General features: G+C 36.6%; 1 protein-coding gene across 3 annotated transcripts in view; it reads right to left on the bottom strand.

Moving 5' to 3' along the window:
* Window positions 1–218: 218 nt before the first annotated feature.
* The window catches only part of LOC140670119 (uncharacterized), a 46,135-nt gene continuing 31,703 nt past the window's right edge, over window positions 219–14,650 (bottom strand). For 2 of the 3 annotated variants that reach the window (XM_072900638.1, XM_072900637.1), the window contains 2 exons: window positions 2,721–3,080; window positions 219–2,460 (listed from right to left, as the gene is read on the bottom strand). In XM_072900638.1, coding sequence (XP_072756739.1) covers window positions 972–2,432 — 1,461 coding nt within the window. In that variant the 5' untranslated portion in view covers window positions 2,433–2,460; window positions 2,721–3,080 and the 3' untranslated portion in view covers window positions 219–971. The remainder of the gene's footprint in view (window positions 2,461–2,720; window positions 3,081–14,650) is intronic. The other variant, XM_072900639.1, reaches the window with a different exon arrangement.

The following is a 14,650-nucleotide window of genomic DNA, read 5'->3' as shown; positions in this document are numbered from 1 at the left end:
TACAATATATTAAATATATCAAAATAAATAAAATAAACGTACAATTTATAAAAATAATAATTACAATAGTTATAGTATATAAGAAAATGTACATACTGTACGAGATGAATATTTTGTTATAGATATAACAACGTCATAATTATATATATATATTGATAATGCATGTTATAAATTTTTGAAATGTGTTCATTAAAAAAGTGATTTGTAAGTGATATCTATATGTTATAACACAATTTATTATTTATTACAAAGGAACTGTAGAAAGAAGTACATAGTAATCTAACTGTACAAATAGCACAAGAGACAGTCAAACTTTCACCAGAATCATTCACTCATGTTCAAGTGTCATATCAATGAATTCAGTCTGAATTTCAGCGTTCATTTTGTTGAACATTGAATAAAAGGCACTGGCAAGAATTGCTTCTCTTGTTCTTCCCAATATATAATACAACTCCTATCCTTTCACATTGTGTTAACATGTCAGCAAAGTTTATTTATACACTTAACATTAAAGAGTAACACTGTTACTTCTTGATTCATTTGCCACCTCCTTTTACAACCAAGATAGTTTTAGATATTTATCATCATTGCATAATTAAATTTCATATAAACATTAAGAAAAAGTTTAGTTTTTCTCTGATTTATCTATTTTTTTTTTTTAACATAATGTAAATAAATTACATAATTTTTTTTCATATCGAAAAACGTAACTATACTCGCGCTCGGCATTTATAAATATTATAAAATAACTTTGTTCTAAAACGCGAATTTAATTTGCTACTGCTAACATAAGTCTTGTACATATCAGAAATATTACATTGGCATAGCGGTAATTCTGTCGTTGCAATTTTATCATTCCATATTTGTAAATTGCATAGGAAGCATAACTAAAGCATATTCAGATTGGTCTGTTATCACTACCGTTCATGTACCAAAGTCTGAAAGTACATGCGTACTGGAAAACACAAGCTCTATCTATTGTGCTGTGCTTGCGGTTCTACAATCTGTTCTCCATTGTGAACTGGTTGTGTCAATGTATTTTGGAACCACATCATCCAGTTGCTCAGGTAATGGCCGTCCAATTGATTTTCGGGATTGTCCTTTATCTGCACATCGTTCAATTCTTGAAAATTGCGAACGGTTCGGAGTTCCGTAAAATTATTGTTCACCGAATGGCCCCCATGCATCCTTACCTCTCTCTTTCTAAAGGCATCCTTTACTAACCTTTGCCTACGCTCCTCTTCCGTCTCAATAGCGGATCTCGTGAATCTCATTTCCCTGGCCCTCAGAGCATCCCTTCGCAATCTTTCCTTCCTCTCCTCGTCTGTCTCTTTAGCGTACTGATTCAATCGGGCCTCTCGTCTCTTTGCTGACTCTTTGTTAAGTCTCTCCCTTCTTTGTTCTGGTGTTTCGCTCGCGTATAACGATAATCTCTTGATTCTTCTTCTCTCAGCTTCGCGATCTAGTCTCTTTCTCCTATCTTCTGGTGTTTCGTTATACATTCTATATTCCCTTTTTCGTGCTGCTTCAGCATCGAGTCTTTTCCTTCGTTGCTCTGGTGTCTCGTAATACATTCTCATCTCGCGTCTTTTCGCCGCTTCCTTTGCCAATCTTTGCAAACGTTGTTCCTCGGTCTCTTGTTCGTACAGTTTTTTCCGTTTCTCTCTCATACACTCAGCCTTTTTCCTCAATCTTTCTTTATAATCTTGATGCACGGTAGGTTTTATTCTGACGTGTTTTTTTGATCTTCTGGATATTTTAGTTTTTTCCAAGATATCTTTGCCGTCTGTCAATTGATTCTTACGTTTCGCTACTGCAATTACACCAGTCAATGTGTCAATATTAATAGGAACTTGTATATTCTGTTTAGCGTCCTTCAAAACTCTTAATCGTATGCTAGCATCGTTATTGCCATCGCACAACCATTCCGCTGCATATAGTGTGCCATGATCTTCATCATCCTCCTTTTTTATGTTGATGTTAAGCCCATCCAAAAACTCGTTTGGTATCGTCACTGTAGATATATTATAATTGGTCGTTTGTTCATCGTTCCGAATAAACACTTCTGTTGCATTTGATTGTTTCTGGAACTCGATATTTATGGAATCAGAATCCAAGGTATCTAAGTAAATCGAATCTGTCAATACATTAGTAATGGCACTGCTTTCGCTATTTTGTACATTTCCTAAAGTAGAATCTGAAGTGTTCGATTCATTCGCTTCACTCTGATCTTTATCAATTCCTTTCTCATTGGTTACATGATAATTCTTGGTCTCTTTGATCTCAATAGCACAAAAATGCTGGGCTGCCGTAATTATCTCGACTTCATTAAGATCCGCGTCGGGGTCATCGTTCTTTCGCTTGTTACTGTATACTGAGATCAAGTCTGATGGCTGATTCCTTACTTGTATATTGTCTTCAGATATTTCCATGTCCCTCTAGAGATCAGATGATTGAATGCTGAAATAATATAATAATAATAATATTAATAATCATGCTATAAACAATTATTCTTACACTTATAACGTAATGACTTTTGCACATACATGATATTTATATACATGTACATATATTTTTCAAACAATATATAAAATAACATGAAAAAGTATCTAAGAAGAAAAAGATTAAAAAATTGATTTTAATAATTGTCTTCTTTTCAAATTATCAATAGAGAATTATTATAATTAGATACTAGAGCTTGTCAGAAATATACTTTGTACCTGCGTATCGTCTGCTTGACAGCTGATTCAAGATGGCAACATAGATGCTACTTTGGAATCGTGCATTTTTGCAGTATTCTTAAGCAACACGCTTGATGCGTTAATAACTTCTGTCCTCATGTCACATGATAATAAATCATGCGTAAATATAGTTCTCGTTGAATTAATTAGGCAACTCTATCCGAAATTCAGCTGCATGTCGAGCACAGCTCTTCCATCCACGTTTTTCGTCATTGCTAACGCAATGAGACTAGAGAGTCGACTCAACAATGGAATTTTGAACTGCATTTAAAATCGAATTGAAAATGGCGCAAAGAATAATTTCAGAGTGCGGTGTCGTCGATATTTTGATTGGCTACCCTGTAAAAGAAAAGACATATTACATATATGAAATTATATTGTAGATGTAATTCTATTTTAATATTTTTTTATAGGGATAAGATTTTGACAGATCTTAATTGTCCATCATGTTGATGTTTGACAGCTCGCTTTTCTCTCTTTTATTATTCTCTTTTGACTTATTTTGACAAGTTTGATATAATTGATAGAATATAATTTCGTATCATAAGATTATATATATATATATATAATTAATATATATAATTAAAGATATAATTGATGGAATATTTTCGCGTATCAGATCATCGCGTAAAGAATTTTAAAATTCCAAAAATACTAATTTTAAAATAATGAAACAAATTTAATAATTGAAAATTATTTATATTTAAATAATTACAATAATTCGAATTAACGATACATACAAAGAGATATACATGACGGAGAAAAAAAAATCCATTTTTTAACAATTCGAAACTACATATCCCATCGAAAAGATTTATATCGAGAATTCATTTAAAGAAGTTTGCGTCCAATTACGCGGGTGCTTAATAAATACGCGGAGGACGTCTAAAAATGGTCATCGATTCTCCGATTCATCTTCGATATCGATAAATCTCATAAAACACACGCACATGTACCTATGTGTGTGTGTATTCGTACTTTTTGCCCATTCGAGCTGCGCTCCTTCCAGGAACATGACTCTCGATCATACACCATTAATTGCCGGCGTGATGCATAACGATTAGCTTTTTTCCGATCGTCGTCGCCGAAACACGCATATCCAGATTATCGCGACGCACGCGCGCACGTCAACTCCAAATGGAAACGTCTTAATTATCGGAGCACGTAGTACCGGGGATCCAGGGTACGGGGCAATCCAGGCATGTCCAGAGGAGAGAGCAGGGACGAGCAAAAACTGTCAATCGACCCGCAAACGAATGACTTGAAACAATGAGGAAAGATATAGAGTGAACGGGGACATTGGCGTACGCTATATAAGTATATCGAACCGTTTCTCGTCGTGACGGATGCAAAGAAACTGTCCCGTGGGAATGAGATACGTCGATATATCGCGAAAAGATCGTCTACAGGCCCGGCTTCGTACTTATCGGTAAAATGGTCTTTGAGATCACACCTCTTATTGTGCGATGCAACCTCGCAAGAATAATATTTACGTCTGACATTATTGCGTATAAATGTTAACAAATCAAATAGATTCTAGACGTAAAAATTTAATTAATTTTGCATGTATTTTCTTAAAAATTATGCTGCTTGAATGATCATCTTGCTTCGTGTTTTTGATTCCAATTCTTATTCGAGAAGGCAAATCAGACTTTTAATTACATGCGTTTTTACATGATTTTCAAGATGTCAAATTGATTTATAGTCTTCTTTAATTTCGAAAATTTTCGATTGAATGATAATTATCGAATTTGAATAACGATTATCAAAGGCAGAATTCGATCAGCAAACGCGGAATCCGGTTTTCTTTTTTTTCGCGCAACCGCGTTTGACAAAATCATTAGGGGACTAAATCCAATAAAGGAGTCCGAGCGGGATTCGGTTGTAAGAAAACATTCCCGCTGAGGCAATCTGGGCAACATCGTAATCGGCATCAATGATATCTTTTTAATGTTCACGGTCTTCATTCGGCTCACGCCGCCCCGTTTTCCGCCGAAATATTTTTCTTGCTCTCGTCGCGCTATTAAATTAAGAGGATTAAAACCCTAAATAATTCTCGAGCGCGAGGCGACGAGCTTTAATCTGCCACGCGTCGAAACCGGTCTTTCCTAATAAAATATCGAAATAGCGAGTAGATGAAGCGGTGTATTAAATAAAATTAGAGTCGTTTATGGCTGTATCTTTAGCTTTGCGTAATTTTATACTCAGATAAGCTTTAGTAATTTGTGATATAATTATCCGCGTATATTCTCGAAATAATGGACATTTACGACTAATCTGGAAATTTTTATATTTTTACAAAATATATCAAACACTAAAAATTTATTATTACGTTAAACGATACTAGGAAATAAAACTAACAAATAAATTAAACTAAAGAGAGAAAAATTATTTAAAATATTTCGTTGCAATTGTCAAAATTAATTTAGATTGTTAATTATATTGTAAGAATTATTAACACCTGACGTTGACAATATTATAAATATTATAAATATAATAATATTTAACAATGTTTGTATGATTATTTAATTTTATCTCACAAGACAGTATTAGTTTTTTTTAATAACGTTATATCATTAGTTCTCTAAGATTGTAACGGAAATTACTAATCGCGATAAAACATTATATACTAACAAACAATTGTCCAATGTACAAGGTTTGTCTTTTGTCAGCAACAGCTAATTGTCGGGATTACGTGATATATTTTATTATTGCAAAAAAATTATAGAAAAAAATATACATGATATTTTTAGGATTTACGGTCGCATATTTTTCTGAATGATAAACAATGATTAAGTATATAGTCACCCGAAGGAGATCCATGTTGAGCGAGATTTATGTCACATTGAAAATGTTTTCTATTAAACTATTACAGACGAGATTTTCATTGAAAAGTAATTTAGAATATATATTTACATTTTTTTAACATTGATTAAAATCACCAGAATGAAAATTATGTATCGCTCGTTGAAACCATATGTTCACGATTGTACTTAATGGATTAAGCGCGTGAAAATCAAATGTAATGATAATTTAGTAAAATATAGATAAAATGCAGCGAACAAACGCATTGCTAGATCTTCATGTCGCGTTAACATCGTCAAATAATCATTTACCTAGTTTATGCTTGATTTTCTTAGCACTTAGCACGTTCGTATACACGTTGCTACACAAATAGGTATAATTTTTTAAGAAATCATTAAAAAAGTGTCATGACAAATGGAAATTTTTAAATTTTACATATAAAGTTATATATAAAATTGCGAAAAAAAAATGCGGATTCATAAAGTCTCGTATGACACAAACAGATTTGTATCTTCAACTATAATTTTGTAACTTTAATCTCTTATTTTTATTTTAACGACAAATAAATTTTAAGACGCGATTTCCTGTTCCGCCCAAGATTCCCTCATCATTATCATTCCTCCCGTCGATTGCATTTTAATCGTCTTCTCGGGCGAGATCGTCGACGCGCGTAAATCGCGAACCGCGCTCGCACGACGGAAGCTGGAACGAATGGCGGTGGCAGAGACAAGAGACACATACGTAGAAACATCCCGGCAAGAGACACGGGGACTCGGCAAAACACGCATAACGCTCGTTCTGGGCGGAGAAAAAGCTACGGCGAGCATAATGGATATCTTTATTATCGGAGCCGCGAGTCGCCGAGACTTGGGCTCGTGAGACTCCGGCCAAGTCGTCTACGACGACGACGACGACGACGACGACGACGACGTCCCGGCCCCGCCGGAGCTGGCCCAATTGGTCCCACCGGCCCCCCTCGCGACATAAATATTGATGAAAGCGATGCGTTTATACGCGAACGACAAGTCCATCCGCGGTTAAAAAGGCCGGAAGATTTATCGAGACGCGGCCTCCCGACGACAGCCATTTCCGAGGGGATCGTACATCAAGCCCCGGATCGGTTTCCGCGATCAACTGCAAATCTCTCGTTATTTATTATTACGTATCTTTTTTTTTTTTAATTATTTCCGAAAAATTTAATCGTCGAAATGCATGAAGCAAATATGCGCTTTGTAATTTTTGTCGTAAACCGGTTTAAGAAACGCGTTAACATCAGCCTTAAAACTGTATAAAGTTTGAAGAGATTTTGTTGTCACCTATTGTTGAGCGTAGACCGCAACTTTGTCCGATAATAGAAACGCAGACCAATTATATCAACATGTACAATTTAAAGCGAATGGTATATAAGTGCCTTATGACTATTCTTCTGTGATCTTGGTTTCTCTCGTCCTACAGTGGCAAACGCTTAATCACGATATTGTGCCGAGGCTCGAGACTGACGTTACTATTGTAGAGAGCTCCCGCAGCAACTTTGAACAATTATAGGAACGCAAACGAATCAATACCTACAAAGGCCCTCCCCCTGCCCCTCTAGAAATTGTTCGGGGTTTCGCATATATTCTACTGTCCTAAGCGGCAAATCACGACAACGGGTTTCAAGATTTGTGGGTCCGCTCATCACCTAAGAGTCCCGTAAACGTCTTCCCTTCGGCCGGTTTCTTTTTCCACCTTCCTCTTGCCCTTCCTCTTGTTCCGTCGGTAGCAGACGCTACCGACAATGGATACTCTCTCTCTCTATCTCTCTCTCTCACTCATCTGAATTTATAACGAACGCTCGAGTGTAATTCAATTTTTTGAGATGGCGCACACAAATTAGAGGCTGCGCTCTCAAAAAGCTCGCCAATAGAAAAAGGCAGGCAGAGAAAGGATGGCACGGACGACAACACGGTGAATAGAGAGAAATATACTGGCGGCCTGGCGTCGATCGTGCCAATCGTTGAAAGGAATCTCGCGATTGCCGATGCACCGCTCGTGAGCGATTTCATTTTTTCTGCCAGCTTTCTGCGGCCTCCTCTCTCTTCCCCTCTCACCCTCGCTGCCGTTGTCTATTTTATTTGAACGAGCACGCTTCCTTTCATCCCAGGCATCGCTACTCCTCGCTCCGATACAATAATGCCCCCGGCATTAGAAGAGGATAATAATAGGATGGCAGTATCACACTCGACACCCTGAACGAAGAGCGACTAAGAGAAATCTCTCTCTTTTTCTCTTTTCGCGATCTCCTTCGGCTTCTCCCTTTCTCTTTTTGTCTCCCTCCTTCTTTCTTCTTCTTCTTCTTCTTCTTCTATTTCATCTCTGTCGATCGCGGGATCCGTCGTCATCGGGCTCTCACGCCTCGTCGTTCCTTTTTCGGTCTCGTCACGCGTCCCGCGTGTGGTTTCGTCCTCCTTGTATTTGGCGGGCCATCGTCACGGTGGTTTCCGAGATAATTCTCGATACACACGGCACACGGATCTGCCGTCATTCCCGACGCGTTTTATTCGCCGCCTCTTCTCGTCTCGTCTCGTCTCGTCTCGTCTCGTCTCGTCTCTTGCCTCGCCTTTCGCGCCTCTTCTTTTTCGGCGCTCGCGACATTACATTTTGTTTGTTTAAGGACCGCGCAGTGGGCAGCCAAGCGTGCGGTCGAGGTGACGAGTGTTCTCTTCCAAAGGTAGAGAGAGTTAATTCCATCTGGCTCCTCGACGCTCGGGTCGGGCGCGGACAATATGATTAGAGGTCTTCGCGTGCTACGAATGGGCGTTGTATTAAGAATAGAGTGCGTACATGAGAGAGCACGTGTCTATGCTGCGCTGAAACTGCAATTTATGGTTTCGATACTCACACTATGTACGTACATATACATATACACGCATCTCTACGGCAATCGCTAATTTAAAGTGGGGAAAACTTATTTATTACAATTAGTAGATCGTATACGATAAGATCTCGATATCATTCGCCTTACATGTATATAATAGCATCGATGAGTATCGTACGTGAAGCTAAGAAGCGTTGATTTTAATTTTGATTTTTGAGTTTTAGTCATTTTAGATTCAAATACTTGATACTTATACAGGTTAAATTTTAATTTCAATTTTAATTTTAATTTTGTAATTTTAATTTTAAAAGATCAATAAGAATTGCAATCAAAATTGTCTTCAGTTTCATTATTTTTATATGTATTACTCCTTTTTATTTGTTTATTTAAACTTTTTATTACTATGCTATGCTATTTTTATGTATAACTGTAATTTCAAATGATTTTAAGTGATATTAAGTTTAAGTAAAATATTTTATTCTAGCTACTGTCAAACATTGTAGACGTTTTAGATATCTCAAAAATTCATTTACACTACACAAACATTATAAATGTAAAACTAAAAGGCATCCAAAACCGCAAGGCAGATTAAGAAATAAATAATAATAATTTTGAATAATTTCCAAAAAATATCCATAATAAGTCTCGTTATAAATTAATACTCTGATCGGAAGGACACGATCCAATGCATGTTTACACGCGTAAAAATCATCTGTGGGTTTACAGAATCTACTCTATCGCGGTTTTCTTATTATCGTATTTTTATCTTTCTCTCTTATTCTTCGCGCGAAATGAATGGCAAAAAAATCCAAGACCACCGCACACGCGAATTAGTTTACCGAGCAATTCGTTTCGCCGCGAATGTTGGAGAATAATCGCGAATAAAACGCGCACGCAACGCGTGTGTTCCTCGCGACGCGACGGCAAATCTGATTTCACGCTGGTCCGCAGCCGGTTGAGAGGAGGATTAAATTATTTAAGTCATATGCGTCTATCTCTTCATCCATTTCGCGATGGTTCGCGCTTTGACAATAACAGTCGTCCTCCTCCTATTAATCGTATCAACATTGGCGAGGCTTTAATAAGATCAGAAATATAATATAATATGCTTTCCACGGAAATTATTTAATTAACGATTACATTAAACAAGAAGAAAGAATCACATAATTTTGCGTTTTATATACTAAAATTTTGGCAAATTTTTTTTTATTTGATTTGCTATAATTAAATGCTAATATGTTTCATCAGTCACTTATTGACACATTCATGTAGCTTTTTGAGAAAAATATAATGATATTTCAGGATCAGCAATCGTTTTAATATGATTGCGTTGAGTCGATTTAACTTAATTTGACGAAATGGTCAAACATTTCTACTGCGATCCTAAATTAAGCGACCACTTCTGTGTCGGTGGAGCTACATGCGGATTTACAAGCATCACTTGGACAAATATCGCCGAGTTATATTGTATAACAGCCGTAAATACTCTTAATCGCGCGTGGCTTATCCGCGTGAAACCGAGGAAGTCATCCCCAGCGGGATGTCACGGTTAAACCCGCCAAGAAACCACACGTGGATGTGAACGAGTGTTAATGAGTGTTATAGCTGGATATATATTGTAGAATTTTTTTTGCGCCACAACATGACAATATAATTAGTAGACCTTACGATTTCTTCGCGCTGGTTATTAATATAAATAATTCGAGAATGCGTTTCTTGGACAGTTCAAAGGTTGTCTTTTGCTTTTGATATATTAGAGATTTAATATAATTACAACGAATTAAAATTAAAATTTTTTTCTAAGGAAAAACCAAAATATATTTAAAAAATACATTATCAAAAATTGAAGCTGGAATTTTAAAGCTTTTTTTAAGCATTTTATAATTCTACAATTATTTTATAATAATTAATAAATAATGACTGCCATTTGGTTTACTCTAATGCCATGATTGAGCAATCGCTATATTACTTGAGTAATAATTACAGAAGCTGTATTACGTGAAAAAATGGTTGTGTTGACTCATTGTCAGTTCTATTATATAATGCCTCGCGTGAAACTAATCTTGTAAAAGATATATTATCAGATCTCTAAGATGACGTTTCGATGAAATTATTGTATATTTTTAGCCGAAGATTACGGAAAGGATAATTTATAGCGTTTTGTTCGAAAACGAAAGACGTAACGGCATCTTTGACAATAACGGTCGTGAATATCAGTTGTGCGATTACTTTTGCATTGCAAACATGCGCACATACACACACCGGCCTATCTGTAATCTGCGAGAATCGTTTGAGCCGTTGCCCTAATCACCCTTCGAACTATCCTTAATTGCCCATATATTTTATGTATATCCTTTAACAGGCAGAAAGCGTGACAGCTCGACTTATCTAAATAATTATTGGCAAATAACGGGACGCTCGCTTTTCGCAACGTCACTCGACATGCATGATCTTCCCAGTTAGTTTGGCGATGCTTCTGAATAGTCTCTCGAATTATCTTCGTCATCAACTCGATACTCTTTCTGTCAGATTACATGTGTGATGTATTTTAAAAATCATATCTTACAGAATTAATTTTTTTTTTTTACTATTTTTATTATTTTATTACATTTATTCTTTCATATCTTTTTTTTTATGTCATATACCTACCTATTATATTTTTTTATTCTCTTCTTTTTCATGTTTAAAAATGAAGCAATTGTTCGACTTGGAAGCTTCTTTCCTCGAGAGAACAAAACAGAACGCATTTAGAAGAATGTGCCGTTAACAAATTGTGAGGAGGCCTTTATAATGCTTATCGATATTATTCACCGTGATTCGGTAAGTGCTTCGTAAATACGTGTATTATTGCAGGATTTCGCGACGTGTAGCCGCTTTTCATAAGTCATCGGAACAATGCTTTCACACGGTTACACGTAGTTATTATTTTGCTCCGCCATCCCGGCTCCCCACTCTTCTCGTGTGATCGAAGTGTAATTTATGTATATTATGAACACCACACACGTGCATCAAACTGCGTCAATTTTATTATTCGATCAAAGGAGATGGAATATTTTCGCGTGATCAACAACGAGGATTTAACCAGCGTACAATTCAATTAACAAAAAATATAATAAGCATCGTACTTATTTTTATCGATTTTTATCATTCTTCTAAATTTCTTTTGTTATATTGATCTATTAACAAGTTTACATTGTCAAAATATATTGCATTTTATTTAAAAAAAAAAAAAAAAAAAAAAAAAACGTGTTTATTCAAACGATTTCAAAATTTGAAAATTTAAATTCTAAACTCTTCTAAATTTATATTTGTCGAAAGATGCTTTTTACAAGTTCTCATTATGTAAAAAGTTGTTGAGCAATTCTTGTGACATTTCATTGTATACAAACAATCGAGTCTCTTGTGCATTTTTTCTTTTAAAAATGAGACTGCAAAAGATATGACAAGCTAATGCAGATAGTGCAGAAAATAAACGAAGAGTATAAGAGAAAGAGAGAAAGAGAGAGAGAGAGAGAGAGAGGGGGGGGGGGAGGATGGAGGAAATATATCTTGTTTCGGACAAGATACAGCGCACCTGCGTCGAAATAAATTATGGAGTTATCGCAATAGTTAATCCGTCAGTTGAGTACGGCGACCTTACACTGTCTTTCATCGCAAATCACCGAGCAGGACATACCCTTAATCGATTTTACATACGAAGGAAAATTAAGAAATGGAATGTTGCTGGTGCGAACGAGAGAGCCGTGTGGTCTTTTGTTGTGTGTACAGCATCTTGTACTTATTTTCAAATAATAGTTCTACGTGCGATAATGCCGGCCGAAGAGATAATTACGAAAGCAATCAGCGAAAAGTCACTAGGACAACAACAGTCTTTATCTTTAACGAGATTTCCATTACTGCCGAATGCTAGAAATCGAATACGCAGTCTTTAAACATCATAAAAATGATATTAAATATCGTTTGTTCGAGAAACATCGAACAAAATCTAAGTCGTCATCATAATATGAGGATTGAAAAATCATCGCATTTTTAACAATATTTTTACGTCAATACTTTGACATAGAATTTAGATAAGAATATGAATTTATATAAGTTTTTACATAAGCTCTTCACTTATCTCCATTTTTGATAGATTGTCGCAAATTTATCGAACGGCTCTTCTGCTTTTTTTTTTTTTCGCAATAAAGCCTTAATGATCGTCGTTAATAATTACATCGTCGGCCGGTTCTTTCTTTCCCCCTCGTCATCCTCCCTGCGCGACTACATATAACTCATCCAGCGTGTAGCAGGGCGGGGATGCAATGCTAGAAACATGAATCATTGTCTGACGTAGGTACTGTTATCACTTTATTTCTACCGTGCGTTAATTAATGCCCGGCAATCCCGCGAAATCATTGTCGGGGCAACGGCCTTGCAGCCTTTCTCGCTTCATCACTGTTTCGTCGGTTTTTAACGCCGTCAGAATTCGATTTAATATTCGTATTAATAAGAAAAAGGAAAACGCCTCTCTTAATCTACGTCTCATTTTTACACGTTTATCTTCAAAGAGTCACGTCAGGCGACAAAAGTTATACGTTGTAAGATCGATTGAAATTGTTTAGCGAGAGAGATATGTATTTTGACGTAAAACGACTATTTAAATATTGATAGAAATATTTAATAAATCACGGTGTGTTACAAAATAAAAATAATACGTATACGATAAAATATTCGCGCAGTCATGTATAATAAATTGTAAATACAAATTAGTTTCTCCAAAAAGACATATATATATATATGTGTGTAGGTATATTCATTAAAAATTTTATAGAAAAAAAATCTACCTTTCTTCTTAGAAATGTTGTTTTCGTGAAGGAAGCTACTCTCTTCGGTGACGAAAAAAAAAATTCCGCGTGCAATAGCGTTGAGGGGTTGCAGTACATCAGACTGTTGACGCTCGTAATACTCGCAGAAAATACGTCCGGGTTCGCCGAGTCATATATCACGAGTGGCTAGCTCTCGTAAGCAAGCAGAAGAAGTACGATAAAGGTGGGTAAACGTGGCCTTTTACAACGTTACGTATTTTCTTTGCTTCCCGAAGAAGTGTCATCGCTGCGATGGTACGTCTGTATATCTAGCAAGCTCTTACTGTATACAGCTAATTCTTAAACTTTTTTTTCGCCATTTATACGTTGGGAAATATATCATTAAATTATTTATAATTTAATTAAATATTATATAATTATAGATTAAATTAAATTAAATTAAATATAAATTATAACAATGAAATAGAAGCAAAATAAAATAATTATACAATCATAACATTAATATTGTTATTCGTATTTTATTATTTTACTGTTACTATCGCACTTTTCAATTCGAAAAACTTGCGTTTCGCTGCGTAGTATAAAATCACCAAGATCCGCGAGACGTCGGTGGTACGAGACGAATTTCGGGTTCGGGGCGCACATGTGCGGACAATGATCATTACCGTCGTGTAACGAGGGGACAGATAATCGATCGGGGGGCCGCGATCGATCGGCAAACAGCACCGTGTGTGCACACGCAGGCGGCGCTCGCACCCTCCGCGATGCACCCACCACCGGTCGTTAAGCTAAATTAAGTGGTTTACACTTTGTTTGATCGGGTACCCTACGGAGGCCCGAATTAAGTTGTTATCGCGAATTAGCTGATTATACCGGGCGGCGGTGCGAGGTGTCGGTTTGATTTGTTGTGTTCGCCAAACACAAAAACCGCGCCGGTTTGTTTATGCGTGCCCCTTCCGCGTGCGGCTTCCAGGTCGCTTATGGCTTGACCCCGAAAATAAGCCGCGCTGATGGCAGGATCGTTCTGACCCGGTCCCGCTCCACCGTGTGACCCTTTGCCCACAGCTTTCGCCACTTTCGCGCGCAGCCCCTTAATTGGGACGGATTTTAATAGCGAGCGATCATAACGAATTATCCGAGCGCCCGGGTATCATCCATGGCGAACCGGCGCGGCGGACGTGCAAAATTGACGTTGCGCGCCCGATGTTTTGGCGTGGATAAATCAGAATTTTTCTTTCGTCCACAATCACAGGAAGACCCGGAAAAGATTTCGACCAAAATTTCATTTAACCTCTTTATTCCTCTCGTCCATTGTAATGGATGTAACTTTACCCTGCAATTTTATATTAAAATATATATTTATAATACACTTGTCTATCTTTTCACAGTATACTATTATGCGTTTTATATTGTAAAAATCATCTAATAATTATGCTTAATAG

This window comes from Anoplolepis gracilipes, chromosome 10 (assembly GCF_047496725.1).
Source record: "Anoplolepis gracilipes chromosome 10, ASM4749672v1, whole genome shotgun sequence".
Lineage (NCBI taxonomy): Eukaryota > Metazoa > Arthropoda > Insecta > Hymenoptera > Formicidae > Anoplolepis > Anoplolepis gracilipes.
The sequence above is the reverse complement of the archived record's forward strand: the minus strand, read 5'-3'. Positions and strand labels throughout refer to the sequence as shown.